The sequence below is a fragment of the Octodon degus genome, unplaced genomic scaffold, assembly GCF_000260255.1.
Source record: "Octodon degus isolate 3935 unplaced genomic scaffold, OctDeg1.0 scaffold00016, whole genome shotgun sequence".
Taxonomy (NCBI): Eukaryota; Metazoa; Chordata; class Mammalia; order Rodentia; family Octodontidae; genus Octodon; species Octodon degus.
In genome coordinates this window covers 9,089,807-9,110,396 of record NW_004524592.1, presented here as the reverse complement: position 1 = coordinate 9,110,396, position 20,590 = coordinate 9,089,807, and the positions used below count along the sequence as shown (strand labels likewise).

Genomic DNA, 20,590 nt, shown 5'->3' with positions numbered 1-20,590 from the left:
ACACAATAAATAAATGTAATAAAAAAATAAATATTAAAAAAAAGAAGCTTTTAAAAAAAAAACAAAAAAAAAAAAACAAATGAATCAGACAGTCTCAATCTTAATATAAGTGACCCAAGATCACTAAGATTTTTCACCTTGGTGCAAGTGAAAATAGAAAAAGATAATCAAAATAAACCATTATACCTATGAATTTCACAATGAAACCACAAAACAGAAATTCCTCATGAAAACAAAACAGAAAACCTGCCATTTCTCCACTGGGCCCTGCATTAGTGAGAATGAAACCCTGGCACAGTTCCTCCTATGGAGCCTACCTTGCTCCTATCATCAGTGCCCAGGGAAGGGGCTGGGATGATAGCTACTCCTGCCTGAAGAGAAAGAAGGCAAGGGTTCCCTGTTGAGCACCTGACGCATGTCTGCACTGCCAATCTACTCGAGTTCCTTTCTGACATTATTTCTTCAGTTCTCAGACCTGGTTCCACGCTCCTGACCACTGTCTTCATTAATGACCAGGCACTTGAAGCCCTGCTCAGGCCCCTTCTGAGGCCATCTCTTCACAAAATCCAGGGGGTCACAGTAATGTCTAAAGTCTATACTTGTTAGCTGGGCCTGAAATGTTTCATTATAGAAAATTCCTAACATGGTAAAGCATGTGAAGGGGTAAAACAAATGCTATGCATTCCTTGCTCAGCTTCAAAAACCAGTTTTCTTATTTTATGTCTCCCACCTCTTTCAGCTGTTTTGTTTTGGTTTTTTGCTGGAATATTTGAAGAAAATCATAAGCATTTCATCATTTCACCTGTAAATACTTTAGGCTCTATCTCTAATAGTAAATTACAACTTCGAAATCTATATATGGTTCTACTTTCACCCACATCCTAAATTAATAATTCCTTATGTAATACTCAGTCTATTTCTAATTTCTTCAGATTATCTCAAAACATTTCCTTAATACAGATGATCTGTTTAAGTTAGTTTTACATGCTGGGCATAGTGGTACATGCCTATAATCCTAGCACTCCAGGAGGCTGAGGCAGGAAAATCCCAAATTTGAGGCCACTCTGGTAACTTAGTAAGACCTTGTCTCAAAATAAATATAGCACCAGAGAAGGAAGGAAGGAAGGAAGGAAGGAAGGAAGGAAGGAAGGAAGGAAGGAAAGAAAGAAAGAAAGAAAGAAAGAAAGAAAGAAAGAAAGAAAGAAAGGAAGGCAGGCGATATGGATCAGTGTAAAGTTCCTAAATTCAATCTCTAGTACTGTAAAATAATAAACAAAAAAAAAAATTTGTTTTTGAGATAGGGTCCTGCTGTGAAATTCAGGATGACCTTGAACTCACTATTTAGCCCAGGAAGGCTTCAAACTTGTGGCCATCCTCCTGCCTGGGATTACAGGCATTCACCACCACACTTGGCAAGAAATCCTTTTAAAAATAAATTAGAGGGGCCGGGGAGATGGCTCAGTGGAATAAGCGCTTCCCTGGCAAGCGCAAGGGTCTGAGTTCAATCCCTGGTTCTGAAAAAAAAAAAAAAAACCCAATAAAAATAAATTAGGCTTACACATTGATGTACTGATATGGCTTTCAAGTTTCCTTAAATCTATACATTTCCCTTTTTCTCCTGTTTTAATGCCATATATTATTCATGATTATGGGTGCTGAGTCAGGGCCTCATGCTTGCTAAGCAAGTGCTCTGCCCCTGAGCTACGCCCTCAGCCCCATACACATATTTACTGGAGGAACTGCTTCATTTGTCCTGTATAATTTCCCACCTTCTGAGGAATGTGTCAAGTGTATCGTTACAGTGTTAGTAAATGTTCCTCCATTTCTCATGGTTTCCATCAACTACTGTTGGATCTTGAGATTTAGTGTTTTTACCTGATTGTCCTTTCTACTCCTTGCTCCCTCCCAACCTTAGGACCTTGTGTGCCAGTCTCTCTGTCTCAATTTCTCCAGGCCTGCTGGTGTGAGCTCTCTGAACACTTCAGGGCTTGTGTAACACCCCACCTACTCTGAAGTGCCAGTACCTCTACTGTCTGTACCACCCTGTCTACTCTATACCACCCTGATCATTCACCATTTTGATTTGACGTTCCAAATAATCTTTCATGTTCATCACATACATTTTATAATAAAATTATCTCCCAAATCAGTAAGAAATATAAAAAGCAGGAAAAAAAAAAGTTTCTGCCTTCATATGCCAGCACCCACAACCTCTCTGCTCAGACTGAATATAGTGGTAAAATCCTTTGAGGCATTTTCTATGAATATGTATAGATAAAAGAATCAGATGTGTTAAAATACATTAGCATACATATTATTGAGTCGCCGTGTGCTTTCATCTTGGTATGTTATGCCTTTCTTAAAAAAAAAAAAGAAAAGAAAAGAAAAGAAAAGAAAAGAAAAGAAAGAAAGAAAAAGAAAAAGCAGGACCTAGATCACAATAAATGAAATCTAGTTTACAGAGAAAATCTGATGACCTGAATCAGCACAATGAACATCCCTGTAAGAACAGAATTCTGAATCCAGTAATAGGTGGAAAGGAAGACAAAGAGAACATTTCAGTATTTTCAAAGAGCTCAAAAGCTCATGTGGTGCCAGTAATTCCAAATCAAAATTATACAGGAAAATGTAAAGGAAACACTTAAGTTCTGTTAACAAGAGTAATAAATATGAAAAGAAGCCAAAATTAGTAAAGAATGAAGTGCTCATAATACGATAGTATAGTACACTGTTCCACACATGCTCAGTGGACTGCTTCTGTCAAAGCTCAGCAGATCTATTATACTTTCATCCTTGCTCATCTTTTCAGTTTCTTTCTCTTTTTCTTTTTTCTTTCTCTTTTTTTTTGGGGGGGTAGAGGGTGGTTGAGGTAGGGTCTCTTTATATAGTGCAGGCTGGCCTTGAATTCATAGCAATGCTCCTGCCTCAGCCTCTCAAGTACTGGGATTACAAGTACACATCACCATGCATAGTAACCTCAGTTTCATCACAGGTTGTCTAATACATAGCTAGTTACAAGGACAGATGATTGTGGGGTCAGAAAATCAAGGAAACAGGATTTACCACAGGTATATGGGCTCAAAGACAATAAATGATATCATTATCACACTTCTATCACAAATTGATTAGCTCAAGAGAAACCATAATCACTTAGCTCAAGGGAAATCACAATGTCACAATGTCACTTCAGAATGAAGAGACTCCTTCAACTTGGCATATCTTTGCTTATGGCTAATAATAATTACCAAAACCAGGCATGGTGGCACATGCCTGTAATCCTACCACTGGGAAAGCTAAGACAAGAGAATTACTATGAGTCCAAGCTGCATTGTGAAACCCTGTACCAAATAAATAAAAGATTAAAACAAACAAACAAAAAAATTACCTGAGGGCCAGCAGTATAGCTCAGCAGACTAAGCACTTACTTTGGTAAGTGCAGGGGCCAGGGTTCAATCCCTGGCACCACATGCCTCACCGGCCCTGCCCCCTGACGTGCTGAGCTGGTGATGGAGTCCAGGCATGGTGGCGCACACCTGTAATCCCAGCACTAGGGAGGCAGAAATCAGGAGAATCACTACGAGTCTGAGCTGTGCAATGAGATCCTGCACCAAAAAAAAAAAAAAAAAAAAAAAAAAAAAAAAATTGCCTGTACTCAATTGTTACTGTCTTGACTTCTAGGCTTCAGCACCAGCTTCTCAGACCATTTGGCCCAACCTTACCTCTGGGGTCTAGCCCAGGTGTCACCAGCACTGCACTGACCACCTAGAGGCTAGGAAACATGGTCAGACTTCCTCAGGGACACAGGGCTTCTTGGGAACTATCCGGCGCCTGCTGACCCACTCCCTGCTCCAGGACTGCATCCTTCTTTGGGGCTAGTTAACCTGTAGGCCTCAAAACTCTACTTGACTTCAAAGCCAGGGGAACTCCTGGCCTTGCCCTTTCTAAGACTGTCCTACTTTCAGCTCCTCTTGCCCTTGGTCTAAATACAACTATGGTGAACCTTTTAAAATTTCCAATGATAATAAATAGCTGGCTACAGCACGTGTGCCACAGGTTCACCACCAGTGGTCTAGAGTAATAGCCCTTCTGTCACTGTATCAGAGACTGAGAGCAAAATTCACTGATTGCTATTGTCAACCTGGAACTCTGAACTGAGAAAGAAGCTGAGACTCTGTCTAATCTGAGAGGGAAAGAATGCAAGACACTGCTGAGTTGGTAAAAATATAGGTTATGCATTTACCCTCTGTTTAGAATCCTCACCAACACAGTTACTGGCTCTCTGATTCCAGGGTCCAATCCTCAATTTCATAGCAGCACCCTAGATTTTTAGAATTCTTATCATAAGGTACTTGTCATTACCCAGGCATTTTTCTCACTCCCTTTCCCCTACATTGCATGTGACCCTAGTGAGGCCTTCAAGTACAAAATCTTTCTACTTCACTCCCTGCAGTGTCACCCCTGCATCACTGAACTTTCTTTCTTTGATTTGATATTCAGTAGTTATAACTGATTTTCTCTATTTCCCTAGGTTAATCACAATTCTGGATTGCTACCATCCTTGGTATTCTGTATCTAAGCCTATCACTCTTAAGGAAGATACAGAAATTCTAACCCAGGCAAACATGGATTCATATTGCTCAACTTCTTTCATATTTTTAATTCTGGTAATTCATTTCATTAGATGCCAAACATAATCCATGAAACAATTTTTCTATACCATATTAACTGTCCAAAATCCAAATTCTACCACCTTTTTCTTTGTGCACTGTAGGGCACTCCTTTACATAGGCTACCCTCGCATCCTGTCAATGTCATGCTAACCAATGTCCTGTGGATGAGAACAGAGCAAAATGGTTAAAGGCCACTGAGTTGCTGAAGAAATATCATGGATCAGAACACTATTCTGCCCTTCTTGGCTATGTGACCATGGGCAAATTACTTAACCAGAGTCTCACTTTCCTCCTTCTCAAAGTAAGGTTATTAGTGCCTACCTCCTTGTATTAACATGCAGGAGAAAGAAGTAGCTCTTAGAAGGGCTGGCCAAATAGCTCAGCAGATTAGAAGAACCTGTAAGCAGGCACAGGGGCCAGGGGTTCGATACCATGCTGCTCCCCCGAAGGCACGCTGAGAAGCAATTGAGACTGGGCATGGGGCACACGCTTGTAATCCCAGCTTTTGGGAGGCTGTAAACAGGCAGATCACTATGAGTCTGATCTAGTAGTGAGACCCTGAAAACCCTGTAGACCCTTCCCTAAAATACAAAATAAAAAGTAGTTCTTAGAATAATGCCAGTCACACTGTTTGATAAATATATCCTGTTTTAGTCATTTAATCTTAAAAGAAAAAAACTTTTTTATATGAAACAAACCTATAATATTAGTTAGCCAAGAAAACCAGGTATGAGACACTATAAGCTAAACATGGGCAGAAAGAGAAACACTAAAGAAAAGAAAAATCATTCTAAGGGGCTTTCCGGTTAGTTCAGTTGTTTACAGTGCCTGCTTGGGCAAACTCAGTCAGGCATAGGGGACCATGGTTTGATCCTCAGCTCTACAAGCTGCACCAGACCTGCCAATAAGGCAGCCTGAGCTAGCCAAAAAAAAAAAAAAGAGAAACACTCATCAACCCAAAACTGACCAGGAAAAATAATACACACTTAGATTAAACCCCTTGTACTATGAACACAAAATGAAGTCACCATTCCATAAAAATGACTAGAAAATGACCACATGAATATCTGAAGAAAAGCCAAAGGAAAAGATGCAGAGTGTATAACAAGGGCCATATCACTACATCTACTTTTTTTTTTTTTTTTTAATTTTAGCACAGGATATACAGGGTCTCACTGCATAGATCAGACTATATATCTTCTTCTTCTCCTTCTCCTTCTCCTTCTTCTTCTTAAGACACAGTTTCACGATGCAGTTCAGGTGCCCTTAAACTCACCTTGTAGCCAAGGCTAACCTCAAATTCAAAGTGATCCTTTTGCTTCAACCTCCTGAGTGCTAGGATCATAGGCATATGTTACCACCTCACTTACATAAACCTTTGTTAATACATCCAACAAATATCTATGGATCCAACCACTAGTATACAAGGGGTGGGAGAGAAAGATCAAGTTCCTGTCCTCAGGAGAAGGACAGGGCTGGTGAGATGGCTCAGTGGTCTAAAGCACCTACTTAGAACAAGCTTAGCAAAGCACAGGGACCATGGTTCAATCCCCCAGCACCCCTCAGCACCCTGGTGGGCTGAGCTGGCCACACACACACATAAATAAATAAATAAAAAAGAAAACAACCTCCAAAAAAAAAAAAAAGAGAGAGAGAGAGAAGGACAGAAGCCTTTAGAGAAAAGAAGTCAAGTAAAGTGGCAGAAGGGGACTGAGAGGGGCTTTTTAACTTGAGTAGGGAGGCATAGCCTCATGAGGACAGCCATTCTGAGGTGAAGAACTGAGTGAGGGGCAAAGAAGATGATGGAATGTGCTAGTGCCATGCCAGCCCCACCCCTGGGGTGTGCTGAGACAGTGATTGAGACTGGGTGTGGTTGCATGCGCCCATAATCCCAGGGCTTGGGAGGCTGAAAACAGGAGAATCACTACAAGTCCGATCTACGTAGTGAGACCCTGTAGACCCTGTCCTTAATTCACAAAAAGAATCTATGGAGATGCCAACTGAGTCAGACACTGATCCTGTAAACAAATTTTATATATAGTCCAGCAGGTAAGAAAAAAAATAGGTTCCAAACATCTACAATATGAGGCCCAATGTCCTCACAGCCTTCTAAAGCTGAAGGGGTTGGATGCTCAGAGAGGAAATAGAAGACTTCTTCCAGGAAAGCTCTTGAGGGTCTTGAAGAGGGATGGTGCTCAAGATAGACTTGAAAAGAGGATGGGACTGGCGATTCACGGAAAAGGGCACTGCAAGTGCAGGCCTTTTCCTCTCCTTCATCAGTTTATGCTCTTTCCCTAATGAAAACTCTTCTTCCCTTTTCGAAAGCTCCAGTTCCTCTTCCTGGCTGCCATCATGCTAATCTGAGTTTTCACCTCATATGGTGATGACTGACAGAGCCTCCTAGTTGGATTTGATCTCCTCAATTCTTTCCACTACTACCCTATTCCATGTACTCTTGGGGCCTGAGAAGACCCCATAAATAGTCTTCCTTCTCCTCACCTAAGTTTTAAACCAACTGAGATTGACAGAGAAAATGAAAACATCAGCCAGCTGGAGGAGGCAACTTAGATGTGCTTCAACCAACTGAACCCTAGGATTATACCAACTTACCTCTGAGTCACAAGCAGCCCTCCATGGCTCAAGCTTCCCCACCTGGGGGCTGCATGTGAAGGGCTGATGGCAGAGAATCAGATCTGGAGGAGCTGACCAGAAGCATGCTTCCCATCAGAGACTCAGTTACACAGATCCTCTCCTACAGTGGCCTATAAACCATTTCTCCTTTCCAGGGGTGGAGCAGACAAAACGAAAGTGAGAGGCCCAGGAGAGACCATGCTATTTTAATTTGTGTACCTTTACATGGCCATATCAGGCTACTAGAATGGAAGGTCCCTGCTCATCACTGCCCTTCACCTTGCCAAATTCTACACTTCTTATCAAGTACCCTTCCCATCTTTACTCCTGACATTTTCAAGTATTTTGAAAAACTTGAAACAGCAAGTTGAATTTATTTGTCTGGCTTTGAATATCCTTTATAACTAAATCCAACTACTCCCCTAAGTGCAACACTGTTCCAGGTTAGCTTCCTGGTCATTCCACATATATGTTATATTCTCCCCACTTGGCTTATACTTTGTCCTCAAAGCTTAGTTGAAATATTCTTTTCTCATTGATGGCCTCTCTGGCATTCTAGGTCACAATCACTGCTTTTTTATTGTTGTTGTTTGATAAAACAGCTTACAAGTCTGTTTGTTTCAGGTTATAGTACTCAACTACTATGTTCATACCAGAAACTAAAAAAACCATTTAATTCATTTTAGATTTTTGTTCTTTTCAGTACAGACCTGAGAGAGGAGTGAACTTAACAAGATTTGCATTAATCATGATACTTCCATAAATGCCCATAGCAAAGAACATCAAGAGAAGAAAAACATAAAGACCCATGTCTAGTATATTTTAGATAGGCTGCCTAGACCCTAGCATAGAGCTGGCCAGCACAGTGTAGAGATGTTATCACACAGGTATTTCTCAATAAGTTTATTCCATCAGAAAGTAACCTAGAATCAATATTCGTTCTATGGCTACTTTGGAGATTTTTATTTAAAGGTTAAAAATAAGGAATCTCATTTATCCTTTGAGGGCAAAGACAGATTATTGGTGTAGGCTCTAGTAGAAAGAGACCTATAACATATCTAGCTACACCTTGGATGGATATACCAAATTAGGGATATTTTCTGGCTACATCTTTGCTGGGGACAACGGCGCTCACAGTTGGTACAGTCTTGGTCAATTTCTCTTCTCCAGTATGAAACTGATTAGGAATTACAGACCCAGCTTAAAAGGGGCTTTCTACCTTCTGTGACAAGGGAAACCTTATACTCTAGAATTTTTGACCCAATAGGCAATTCCAAACACCACCTTTCAAACCTTACTCCTTTCCATGGAAAGCTTTTTTGCTCTATTTTTCTAACCCAGAGGAATTAAATACAAAAGAATCTCTCAGAATACCAGATCTTAAGATAAACAGAATTTCATTACTATTATCTTTGTACAACCTATAAAATCATAGAAACTTAAAGGCAACAGGGACACTAGAGATCCTATTAGCCCAGTCCCGTTTGATATAGAGCCTGTCAATTGCATTCAAGAGAACCCCAATTTTGTTCAGGTTTGGTTTTCATAGACTCAGAGGAGAAGACAGCTCTCTGCTGCCCTATGGAAAAAAAAAGAAAATTTATTTAAGCTAATTATGTTAATCTTATTTTCCTTTGCCAGAGAACATTGTGGAGATGGGCATGCAACCTTGTTCTGGCACTGAGAGGATGCTATGGGGAGCCATCAGAAAGGAACCCAGAGATTCCTACTTCCTTTGCCTGACTTTGGCTGTTGACATAAAAGTAAAAGTGACTTGGCTGCTATAGCCACTTTGTATCACTGAAGAAAGAGAAGAGATATCACCAACATTCTGAGTATAGCAGAGAAAAAAGACAGAAATCCCCCTGGTGCTTTCTGACTCAGGGACTATCCATCTCTGGGATTCTTGTTATTTACTGCATAAAGTACTTGACATTCACTAAGTGTTCACAGCTATATTATATAAGTGAAAAAAAATACTATGATAAGTGTCTACTACTTATGCCATTCTTGATTATTACATTAGTTGTTTTAAAAAGCATTCTAAACTGATTTCATAGGTTTGGAAAGAGGTTCCAGAAAGCAAAATAATTTATCCTAAGTTACACAACAAAGTGGGCAAACTGAAAGTGAAACTCCATCACAGGCCTGCCTCATCCCCAGGGCGCACTGAGATAGCAACTGAGACTGTGCATGGTAGCACGCACCTGTAATCCCAGAGTTTGGGAGGCTGAAAACAGGAGGATCACTATAAGTCTGATCTGTATAGTGAGGCCCTGTAGATCCTGTACTAAATATGTTAAGAAAGAAAGAGAGAAATTCCAATGTCCATATTTTTAATCTAGTTCAAACTATGTTTTATAGATGGTGGAGAAAATGAGTCCTAAAAATCATGCTTGAGAGGCAGTCTAGCAGGGCAGTTATGTGGGCCTCTGGAATTGGGCCTACCTTGGAATCCTAGTTCAACAACATACTTGCTGCATGGCCTTGGGTGAGTCCAACCCTCAAAACCTCAGCTTCCTAATTTGTAGAATTAAGACTCCTATCACTTGTTAAACTACTATGAAAATAAAACAAGAAAGTGAACAAATACTTCCTAGCAAGATGCTGAATGCTGCAAAGATACTCTCAATAAATTATAGCAGTTATGGAGAGTGGTGGGGTGGGGGGCTTGAGACTGGTTCTCACTATATAGCCCAACCTGGCCTTGAATTTCAAATCATCTTCCTTGGCTTCCCAAGAGCTAAGATTACAGGAAAGTGGTGACATGCCCAGTTTCTTATTGATAGAATTAATAACAAATTTGATTTAATTCAACACAAGCTATTGGTAAAGATAAAAGAAATATAAGCCATTTTTCCATTTTATTTTTTAAAAAACAAGAAATACTATTCTGTCTTGTGGGGGCATGGTGGTGCATGCCTATAATTCTAACTCGGGAGGTTGGACAGGAAGATTGCCAAAGTTTGAGGCCAGCTTGAACTATGCAGTGAAACCCAGTCTCAAAAAAACAAAAGAAAACTATTCTATCTTAGCTGGGGAGATTGCTCAGTGCTTTAAGCACCTGGCAAGTACAAGGTCCTGAGTTCAATCCCTAGTACCATATATAGTGATGGCCCTGAAACCAAGTGTGGTGGCACATGCCTGTAATCTTAGTGCTGAGGAGGCTGAAATAGGAAGATTACTATGAGTCCAAACTACATAACAAGACCCTGTAACAAAAGCAACAAATAAAAAGGAAAATGATTAAAAACAAAAACAAACAAACTATTCTGTCTTGATTTTCTAAGCACCAATACATAGAATTCCATCTTCCACACTTGGTACAGTACAAAGTACTCTACAATATGGTTTACCCCTTCAAAGGACTTCCAATCCACCAGGGGAGACAGATAGATAAACAATTACCTCTAATGTACAACAAACACATAAAATGTGCTTTTAAGTATAAAGTGAAAGACAAAAAAAATATTGAGAAAAACTAGAAAAGTCTCATAGAGGATATGGCATTTGAATAGGTCCTTGAGAGAACAGAGGATCTGTGAAATGTGAAAAGGGTAAGCAAAGTATACTAGGATGAAGACAGCATGAACAAAAACACAAGAACTTCAAAGTCTGTGGCAAATTCAATATTATAAAAACAGCACAGTGGAGGACAGTTGAGCAGTAAGGTTAGGAAGACAACTGAATACTTTTAAAAGTTTGTACTTGGACTGGTGAGATAGCTCAGCAGACTAAGTGCAGGGACCAGGCTTTGATCCCTGGCACTACATGCTGGGCTGGCCCTGCCCCCGGGTACAGTAAGCCACCAGACAGACCAGCGTGGTGGTGATGCCTGTAAAACCAGCACTAGGGAGGCTATAAACAGAAGGATCACTACAAGTCTGAGCTGCTAGTGAGACCCTGTACCAGGTACATTAAAACAAAACCAAAGAAAGTTTACACTTGATTTTGTAAGTAATGGTAATCATGTTTGGAGCACAGTAGCATAAAGAGATTTTGTGCTTCAGGGAGATGACTATAGAAGTTCATATAATTAGAAACTGCAGTTTTCCTTAGCCTAAATAAATAAATGAACCACAATAAACATTAGACACCCCATTTTCCCAGCTCCTATACAGTATGAAAACATTAAGAACTAGAGTGCAGGCTCTCAGTGAGTTATACTAGGTTTCCAAATAGCTGCCCCCAGGCAAAGTTCAGCAATGTAACCAATGCAAACTATATGCCCACAGAAAATCTACTTTCTATGACCTGCTTTAGCAAATTTTTTGTACTGACTAATCTCACTGGAGAATGAATCATGAATTTAGCAAGAGATCATGTCCTGGTGACCTCACTTGTTCTAACCTCTAAAGATTATTCCCACCTCTACTGGTTACAGGCTGCTTCAACAAAGCAGTCAGCCTCAGGTTGCTGTGGTTCAATCCCCACAACTCCAGCCAGCCAAACATGCCCTGAAGGCATTCTCAGCCAGCAACCGCCCCCCCAAAAAAAAAAAAAAATCCCTCTACTGGGTTACAAGGTGAGAAACATCATACTGGAAAATCCAGTCATTTTAGTATAAGTCCTCAATTTTTTTGTAAGTCAAAGATGGGGGGGGGGGAAGGAAGTGGAGTAGAGCAACATAAAACCCAGAATAAAGAAACTATACTGTCATGGTTTTTCTAACCCTACAGAAAATCACTGCTTGAGGCCATCTCCTAAAGTACTCAGAACAAGAAGACACATCCACAGGAGCAGTGCCAGGTCACCAGAGAGTAAAACCAATTGACACAAAAGCCCGGCTGACCACTGCCCTTGACAAGTAGATAAAAATGTGAACACAGTAAGGGAGAGAAAAGTAAGATTCTGGCAGTTGATTGAGTTTCAGAATTCTATAGTTAATCCAAAAGATTTCTTTTACAAATTTTGATTTTAAAAACTGCCACTGTAGCTCACACAAAAGTAGAGTTATGAGACACACAATCTTTCAGTGTTAAAATAATTTTAACAATGCCAATGGTTCCATTGTGACCTTCCATTATTGATCTGACTGTAGTAATTAGCTCCCACGCAACCATGAGTCAGGGTCAATTCAAGTGCACAATTCAATGGCATGATTTTAGAGCTGGGGAGGGTGGGAGAGATAATTCACATTTACAAACCAAAGACAATAAACAATAAGTAATTTTTTCCAACCTATGTGTAAATTAGGAATAAAGTTGGATAAGATTTTTCTTTCCTTTTTTTTCCCTGGTAATAACAGGTATCAAATCCAAGGCCTCATACATGCTAGGCAAGCAGTTTATGCTGAGCTACATCTGCACACCTTCTTTACATTTTGAGAGAGGGTTTCACTAACTGCCTAGTGTGGCATCAAACTTTCAGTGTTCCTACCTCAGCCTCCCAAGGAGCTGAGAACATAGGTGTGTGTCAATGTTCCAATGGCCCAAGGCACTTCTGAATCCTAGTTAAATATTCTTTTCATATAGTCTTACCTTTCCTTTGTGTGTCTTTATAAGTGTATTTGTTCATGCATGTGTCTATATCCTATTTCTCACTTATATATACACATATATGAATAATTTCTAACACCCACATTCTCATATGACTTTGATTTTCTTAAGATATATTAATATTTAGATTGTAATTCCAATGTTAGGACTCTGCCTTCTTCATCCTCCAGGGAATTCCCAGGTGTCTGTGTACTATTAGTCAATGAACAGCAGCAGAACAACATTGTTAGAGGATGAATGTTAAGTATAGATACAGAGTCAAGAGAATGTCCTCATAGAACTAAGATTATTACTGCTTGGACCAGAAATCAGCCACTCCAGTGATGAGATCTGGGCTTTCCCTCAGGGCTAGCTCCCAGTCACAGAGCTTCCAGGGGATGGCAAATGCAGGGATAGCAGAAGGAAAAGAGCAAACCCTGAGGATGTTTCAGTCTCCACCAAGTACTCTGAGGTTCTTTAGAAATGACCTCTGCTGCCACCTTGCCTTCAAAATTAGCCACCTGAATTGAAGAAAGTCTGATTGTTTCTCCCATGAAATATACCAGAAGCAGAGGTACCTCAGCTAGAGCTGGAGATGAGGCCTCAGCCGATTTCAGGTCAGGCCAGAGCTCAGACTGACATATCCAATCACCTGGTAAATCTATTCAAAGATCTTGGTTGGTTTTGACTAGAATGCATGCACATCTCTTTATCAGCCATAAATCTGTAACTCTACTCCCAGCCCAAGAACAGTGCCTACTGCTTGTCCTGTCCTTTACCAGTTGAGCAACAGAAACATGATTTATTTTTGCCTCCTCAGTACTTACCAAAAAGAAAAGGTGTCAGAAACTTGGCATATCCTTTACCTAAGTTTCCTAATTCCTATTAGGATGTATAGCGCATGATGAGCACCTGAGTTCCTGAAAAGGCCATTTGTTACAGTTTACTTTTCAAAATACAACTCAACTTTAGCCAGGCATTGTGGTACATGCCTGTAATCCCAGCCCTTGTGAGGCTGGGGCAGGAGGCCTGCCACAAGTTTGAGGCTAGCTTGGGCTCCACAGTGAGTTCAAGGCAAGCCTGAAATACATAGCAAGATTCTGTCTTTAAAAAACAAGCAAACAAAAACAAAACACCACTCACTTTATATTTCAACATAAATCAGTATTAAATTTCCTTTTAAATTGAGAATTACAAAAAAATGATCACAATTTTTATAATACCCAGGGAAAAGTTCATGAAGTTAAGGCATGGTTCTTGAATTTTCAATCTGAACAAGATACATAGTAAAAAAGTTAAAAAAACAAACAAAAAAAAAAAACATTCTCTTTGAGTTATACCAGGGATTCAAAGTGGTTAAGTTGCCTTAGCAATAAAATTCTATATGAATTTTTAAGAAACAAAACAAAATACAGGGCCAGGGAGATGGCTCAGAGGAATAAGCACTTCTCTGGCAAGTGCAAGGGCCTGAGTTCAATCCCCGGTTCCGCAAAAAATAAATAAATAAATAAATAAATAAATAAATAAAAAATACACTACAGAGATTATTTGCTAACCGAACAGTACACCATTTGTAGCTGGACTCAAGCAGCTCAACAGCAAAGCTACTATTCTGGCAGAAACAAGAGTCCCAGCAACTTGTTTGCCTCCTGACAGCTATCAAGTCACTGTGTCCTTGCTATGTCCTTGTCCTTTCACTCCCATGGTTACCACCATTAGCTAGATGTTACAGAAATGTTGAGTGTCAATGGGAAGACTAGAAATTACAAGCTACAAATAAATTTAAATGGAGCACGCCGGCCCCACCGGGCACACTGTGCCTGTGATGGAGTCAGGGCGTGGTGGCGCATGCCTGTAATCCCAGCACTAGAGAGGCACAAATCAGGAGGATCACTACAAGTCCAAGCTGTGTAGTGGGACACTGCACGCACACACACACACACACACACAACACACCTTACAAAAAAATTTAAATGGAGGACAAAATTAATTTTAAAAAGGAGAAATTTTAATTGTCTGTGAAAATACAGAGCATTTCCTTAATATTCCTACTAAACTGTATTATTGCCTCAGGTTATACTTACAAACTATATCTACTAACATGCTAAATGTGTCAGAGGACTACCAAGCAACAGTTGAAATGAAAGTGTGAGTAACTTTAATATAGCAATAAGGCATATCAGAAAATATCAGTAGAGTTGAAGCTTTCCATATTAAGGGCTGAGCAGGGTGACTAAAGAATCAGTAATAAAAGCTGATAAACAAGGTTATTTTGAAGGACAATGGTGGAGAAAAAGAGATAGCTACATCTAGAGAAGAATTTTATTCACATCTGAATAAAATTTTACATACACATGCATATGTGCACATGTATAAAACACAAGGAGAAAGGAAAATCAAAGCCCTCGGTGAGCATATGGCATGTGTGACGCAGTGGGCTGTTTGTTATCACTGAAAGCTCTAAAAGGTTCATCAACACTGTACCATGAAGTCCTAACCATCTTCTCCAACAGTTTCCACCTCCACTTGCCATGGGATTTCTGGCTCTACTCACAAGGGTCTGTGTGCTGTTCTCTGCACTGCCACCCACCTCTTCTTCTTCTTGTCCGTGGTGCTAAGGATGCAGCTTCAGGGCCACATCCAAGGGGGGCAAGTGCTCTACCACGGAACTATACCCTAGCCCCTTCTCCCATCTTTGTTCCCAGCATAATCCTATCATCTTTGTCTCCTGAATTATTGTGTCCTTCAAGGTCCAGCTCAAATTCTGCATCCCCTTAAAGTCCTTCCTGACCAGTCCAGCCTGCAGTGTCTTCTCTTTCCTCTGTGCTCGTATAGCCATTGCCACTCACTTATGTATAAATAAAAGCTCCTCATAAAACTTCCTGAGTCTTCATTAGGGTCAGATCCCTTCAGCTAGATGAGAAAGTTCTATAGGGCAGAGATTGTGTCTTCATATATCGCTAAATCTAGCAGAACACAAAGCTAAGCCAAATAAAATATATGATCCAATAAGGTCTATGGATGTGAATAAGCAGTATCACACAATGCTCAAAGGAAAATAATTACATGTGATAGTATTCTGATTCTAGCACACAAGATTAGAAAGAGAGAACTCAGCATGGTTGTCTTTTCACTAAATATAAATATCTCTTGAGAAGACAAGACTGTTGACTCGAGGCAAATTAAGTGCCAGCGTAAACAGAAGGAGTTTAGGTAAGCAAAGCTAGATGTGGATGGATATTGGAAAATAACATTCTCCTGAGGTTGACAGAAGAGAGATGGGAAAAACTGACAAGTACGCAATAGAATTCAGATTAAAGCATACCAGTATTTCCTTGCGCATCTTCTACCTTACTTGGTAAGGGCAACAGGAAAGAGGGCCTGGTGATATGAGGGCCTTGAAGAGATGGCTGCTGCCGCTGCTGTTGATGCAAAGGCATGGTTTTGAGGATGACTCGCCAGTCTGCTTGGGTAACATCTGACCTTGATCGAGCATGCCCTGGCTTGAAAGTGGAGGTCTCCTCCAGTAAGTCATTCACAGAACGAGGTCTATCTCTCCGACGCTGACAGATATTGAAAAAATTAAACGTTGATGCTTCCTTTTGTTCCATCCAGGATAGATTATCTGGGGTTGTCCCTCTCTGGACCATACACTGTTCTTTGGCAGGATAGACATTTTGAGCTTTGGTTTCTAAGAGTCTGCTCTGACAGTGCTCCCAAATCATGCCCCCCTTGCCCAGGGAGGCAACATTTCTCATAGCACCATTGTCTGTTCTGTTACTGAGTACTTCATGCCCTACCAGCTCAGGGACTTCCTGAATCCCATAAACCTCTGCTTGCTGCACAGCCTTTTCTAGCTTGCTATCAAAGGTACTAAAGAAATCCTCAGTAACCTCTAAGGCTGGGCTGATATCATCCACTTCCAAAGCTTCCATGTTGTAGGTTCCAAGAGGCTTGTGCCTCTCAAGCTGGTTCAGGAAAGGCCTTTAGGAACATTCACCAAAAAAGACAGGTGCTTTTGCAATAGAGTTATAGAACCTTCGATGGGTTCCTTAGCACAGGTCAAACATAAGCATGATTATTGAAAATATTTGCTAGTAACAGAATCATGGAGAGACAAATGTTCCTTTGAGCTTATTCTTCAATGAGATTTCTGTGAAAACAGCAAGGTAGTTCTTGTCAAACTGAGGCCATAGCAATCCTCAATTTCCTGGAAGAAAATAAACAGGACAACATTGGCACATGGTTCATTATGTTCTACAGCATACAAATCTTCCCAGTTACCTTTTCAGCTTTACACCTCTTTCATGGCAGTCAGGCACAAAGGGAGGCAACACAGAGACAGAAGTGCCACTGTCAGGAGCATGCCCCATCCCCGCTGTGTATGAGAACTTACACTTAGCTGGGCAGAGCTCTCGATAAGGGGAAATAAGGTCAACAGCTTTTACTCACACAGAGAAGCATTTGAGAGCAGCTGTGCAAGACTCTTATACCATGACCTAAAACAGTATAGAAACAGACAGGGGTGCTGTGGCTAGCCCTCTATCATAATCAGGCTAGAAGGCATAAATGCCTAAGTCCTTTTACAAACCTTGAAAAATGATGATATGATGGGCTTAAACGTACAAGGGGGAAGCAGAGAAGTGGCACCAAAACACTGATACTATGCTTGTATATCTTTGGGTTGGAGGGCATGATGGCTAAAGATGATTCCCAGCTTCACAATTCTCCCAGTCTTCTTGGGAAGCCTCAGGCTCCAAACTCCTGGAGACATCCAGGTGTGGCCTCAGAGAACAGATCTATTTTAGGGTATGTCTAAGAGCCTGAGTTGCACACTGTAGTTCGCCCCTTTCTTTTTCCAGACCTCAAGTCCTAAACCTTACAGTTGTGCCTGCATAGAAAGAATCTTATGGGGCTGGTGAGATGGCTCAGTGGTCTAAAAAGCACCTACTTGGAACAAGCTAAGCTATGCAAAGCACAGGGACCATGGTTCAATCCCCAGCACCACATGCCAGCCAGCCCCGCCCCCTGGTGGGCTGAGCTGGCCACACACACACACACACACACATACACACACACACAAAATAAATAAATAAATGTTTAAAAAAAAAAAAAGAATCTTATATGAGCACTAATCCACTTTCCTGGGAAATAAATGCTATATCTCCAAGATTAGGCCAATTTATGGCCAACCTTGACAGTTAACAGTTTAATAAACAGGCACTGTCATATACGGCTATTTAAATTTCAATTTAATATAATTGAAGTTCCTTGGTTATCCTAATCACATTTCAAGGGCCTAACAGTCACATATACTTTTGTATCTTTAGCAAACAAAAACGAACAGTTAAGCAAAAGTATTTTTTTGATGCAGTACTTTTATATAATGGAGTATTACTTGGCCATAAAGAAAGTTAAACTGGAGACTTTTATAGGTAAACGGATGCAACTCAAGACCATACTCATGGGCCTTCCAAATAGCTCAGCAGATTAAAGCCCCTACAAGCAGGCACAGGGGCCAGGGGTTTCAGCCCTGGGCTTGCCATGCCAGCCCCGCCCCTGGGGCATGCTGAGATCTCAATTGAGATTGGGCATGGTGGCACGCACCTAGAATCCCAGCTCTTGGGAGGCTGTAAACAGGCGGATCACTACGACTGCAATCTAGTAGTGAGACCCTGAACACCCTGTAGACCCTTCCCTAAAAATACAAAAAAAAAAAAAAAAAAAGACCATACTCATAAGTGAAATGAACCAGATACAAATGTGTAAACATCATATTGTCTCCATAGTGTGAGCAAATGAAAGAGTAAACAAAATCAAAAATTTACAAGAGATATTATATGGGGAGAAACTGGGTTGGAGGAATGGAAAAAAGAAGGAAGAGAAAAACAAAAAGGGAATACATATATATATAATAGTTGTACTACTAATTTTTCTTTTTTTTTAATATAAAAGTGGCATTCTTTATTTATCAAACCTTTCAAAAAAAAACACTGAAATGCATTTATCTTCATGGTCACGTTCTTTAGCAATATTTTTCCCTTTGATCCTTCAATCTCCTGAATTATTTTGATGGGTTCATCTCTAAACAAAGATTCTTGAATCTTTTTAGTTCTACTTGCTTGTGTTGTGCCCCTATCAGACTTATCTAGATTTTCTCTCTTGCCTCTTACACATGAAAGAGAGGTTAACAATGGAGATTTTATCAGCACATTTTTAGGATGTCAAGGGTAAGCCCTAAGGCAAGCATTTCAAGGCAATGAGATGCTATTACAGTTTTGAGAACTTAAGCATCACTGTTGGTACTACAAAGCAACACTCAATTTCAAAAGTATGTTATTATACTGGACACATTCATAATGTCTAGTATCATTCATTTCCACAGTTTTGATTTCAGAATACAGTTTTCTGAGGTTCAGTGTGACTGCCTCAGATATAATCCTTGAATATCAATGACACAACCTTTAACAAAGCATCTAGGGTAAACTTGAATATAGAATTGTTTCAAAAGAAGCAATAATAGCAAAAGAAAGCTCTTGGCTTTGAAAAAAAGGTACATGTATATAGTAAGGAACAAAACTGAATCAAAATAGGTAACTTTGTACATATTAGCCACCAACAATTGCTCTTTAAAAAAGTCATAAAGTTTGGAGCCACACTTATTTTCCTTCGAGTAACTCTACATTTGCATTCATCCTTCTCAAATCTGGTCCTCATTAAGAAGCTTTTAACCAGAACTTTTGGCAATATGTCTTTCTTCAAATAAAACAAGCCTCATAAAAAGGACTACCATTAATGTCTGACGGTTGAATTGAGCAATGTCTTCCTGAAATATGTGTGATCTTTAAAAAATTCTTTTTTTCTTCATGAATCAGCAGTGTCCCATCTTCAGATAAATCACAGTTACAATCTTACTGCACTGGCTCATATGTTCTCTTCATCCAACATTTTGTTGATACCATCACAAAGTTTTTGTAAGTGAGGTTTAAAACTTCCAAAGGGATTATACAAAGCAGCCAAAAATTCACAATTTGAAAAATGATCAAAGACATTATTAACCCGTCCGTGTGACTTGGCGGTGAGGTGGCGCTGGATGATCTGATGGAGCATCTCCCTGCACTCGTTCAACAGCTTGGACAACACATTCCGGTCGAAGGTGTACTCCACCTGATGGAAGCTGACCACGGTCATGGCAAGTTGGTGAACTTTCTTCTTGAATTTCTCCATCAGCGCAAGCTCATCTTGATTAAACTGGTTATTCCTATACAGAATAGCCAGCTTGATGACCGTTTTGATGAGGTTTTTGATGATCCTCTCCGCCTTCTTCTTGTTCTGGGTGTATTCCTTGGTCACTCTGTAGAGCTCATCCAGGACCTCACTACTTGTGTCATCAATTAAGGTGGTGGCGATGGACTTGGACACCATTTTACCCAAGATCTTCTTCTGTGCCTGCACGGCCAGGTTTTTAGAATTAAAGACATCTGTGGCCATCGGAGGAGCAGCCGGCGGGCGGGACCTGAGGCGCGAGGTGGGCGGCTGCGCGGACTGACCCGCGGGACGCTGAGGGCTGGCGGAGAGCCTAATTTTTCTTAGTTCCATGAAAAGATAGGTTTGTGCTAATATTGTTTGGACAATTAAATGCTGATATCTTGTATTTTGAGTAATTTAAAGATAACAATATGCAATGTATTAATCATTGCTACCCTTCTATCTTATTGTTTTAGAATTGTTTCTTGAGGTCTTTTTTTCCTCTTTAAAATAAAATTTAAGGACCAGGTGATAGCTCAGTGGAATAGGCACTTCCCTGGCAAG

General features: G+C 40.3%; 2 protein-coding genes across 3 annotated transcripts in view; both read right to left on the bottom strand.

Moving 5' to 3' along the window:
- Plekhm3 (pleckstrin homology domain containing M3) overlaps positions 1 to 20,590 on the bottom strand; it is a 221,798-nt gene that overhangs the window by 178,125 nt on the left and 23,083 nt on the right. For both annotated transcript variants that reach the window (XM_004626625.2, XM_023710025.1), the window contains exon 2: positions 16,104 to 16,988. In XM_004626625.2, the coding sequence (XP_004626682.1) occupies positions 16,104 to 16,713 (610 nt within the window). In that variant the 5' untranslated portion in view covers positions 16,714 to 16,988. The remainder of the gene's footprint in view (positions 1 to 16,103; positions 16,989 to 20,590) is intronic.
- Positions 18,724 to 20,350, bottom strand: LOC101593260 (tumor necrosis factor alpha-induced protein 8). The gene has a single exon (XM_023710026.1). The coding sequence runs from the start codon at positions 20,267 to 20,269 to the stop codon at positions 19,703 to 19,705; it is 567 nt and encodes a 188-aa protein (XP_023565794.1). The 5' UTR covers positions 20,270 to 20,350; the 3' UTR covers positions 18,724 to 19,702.

Excerpts from the sequence above, each read along its gene's own strand:
- LOC101593260 (XM_023710026.1), bottom strand. The coding sequence starts at position 20,269 with ATGGCCACAGATGTCTTTAATTCTAAAAACCTGGCCGTGCAGGCACAG.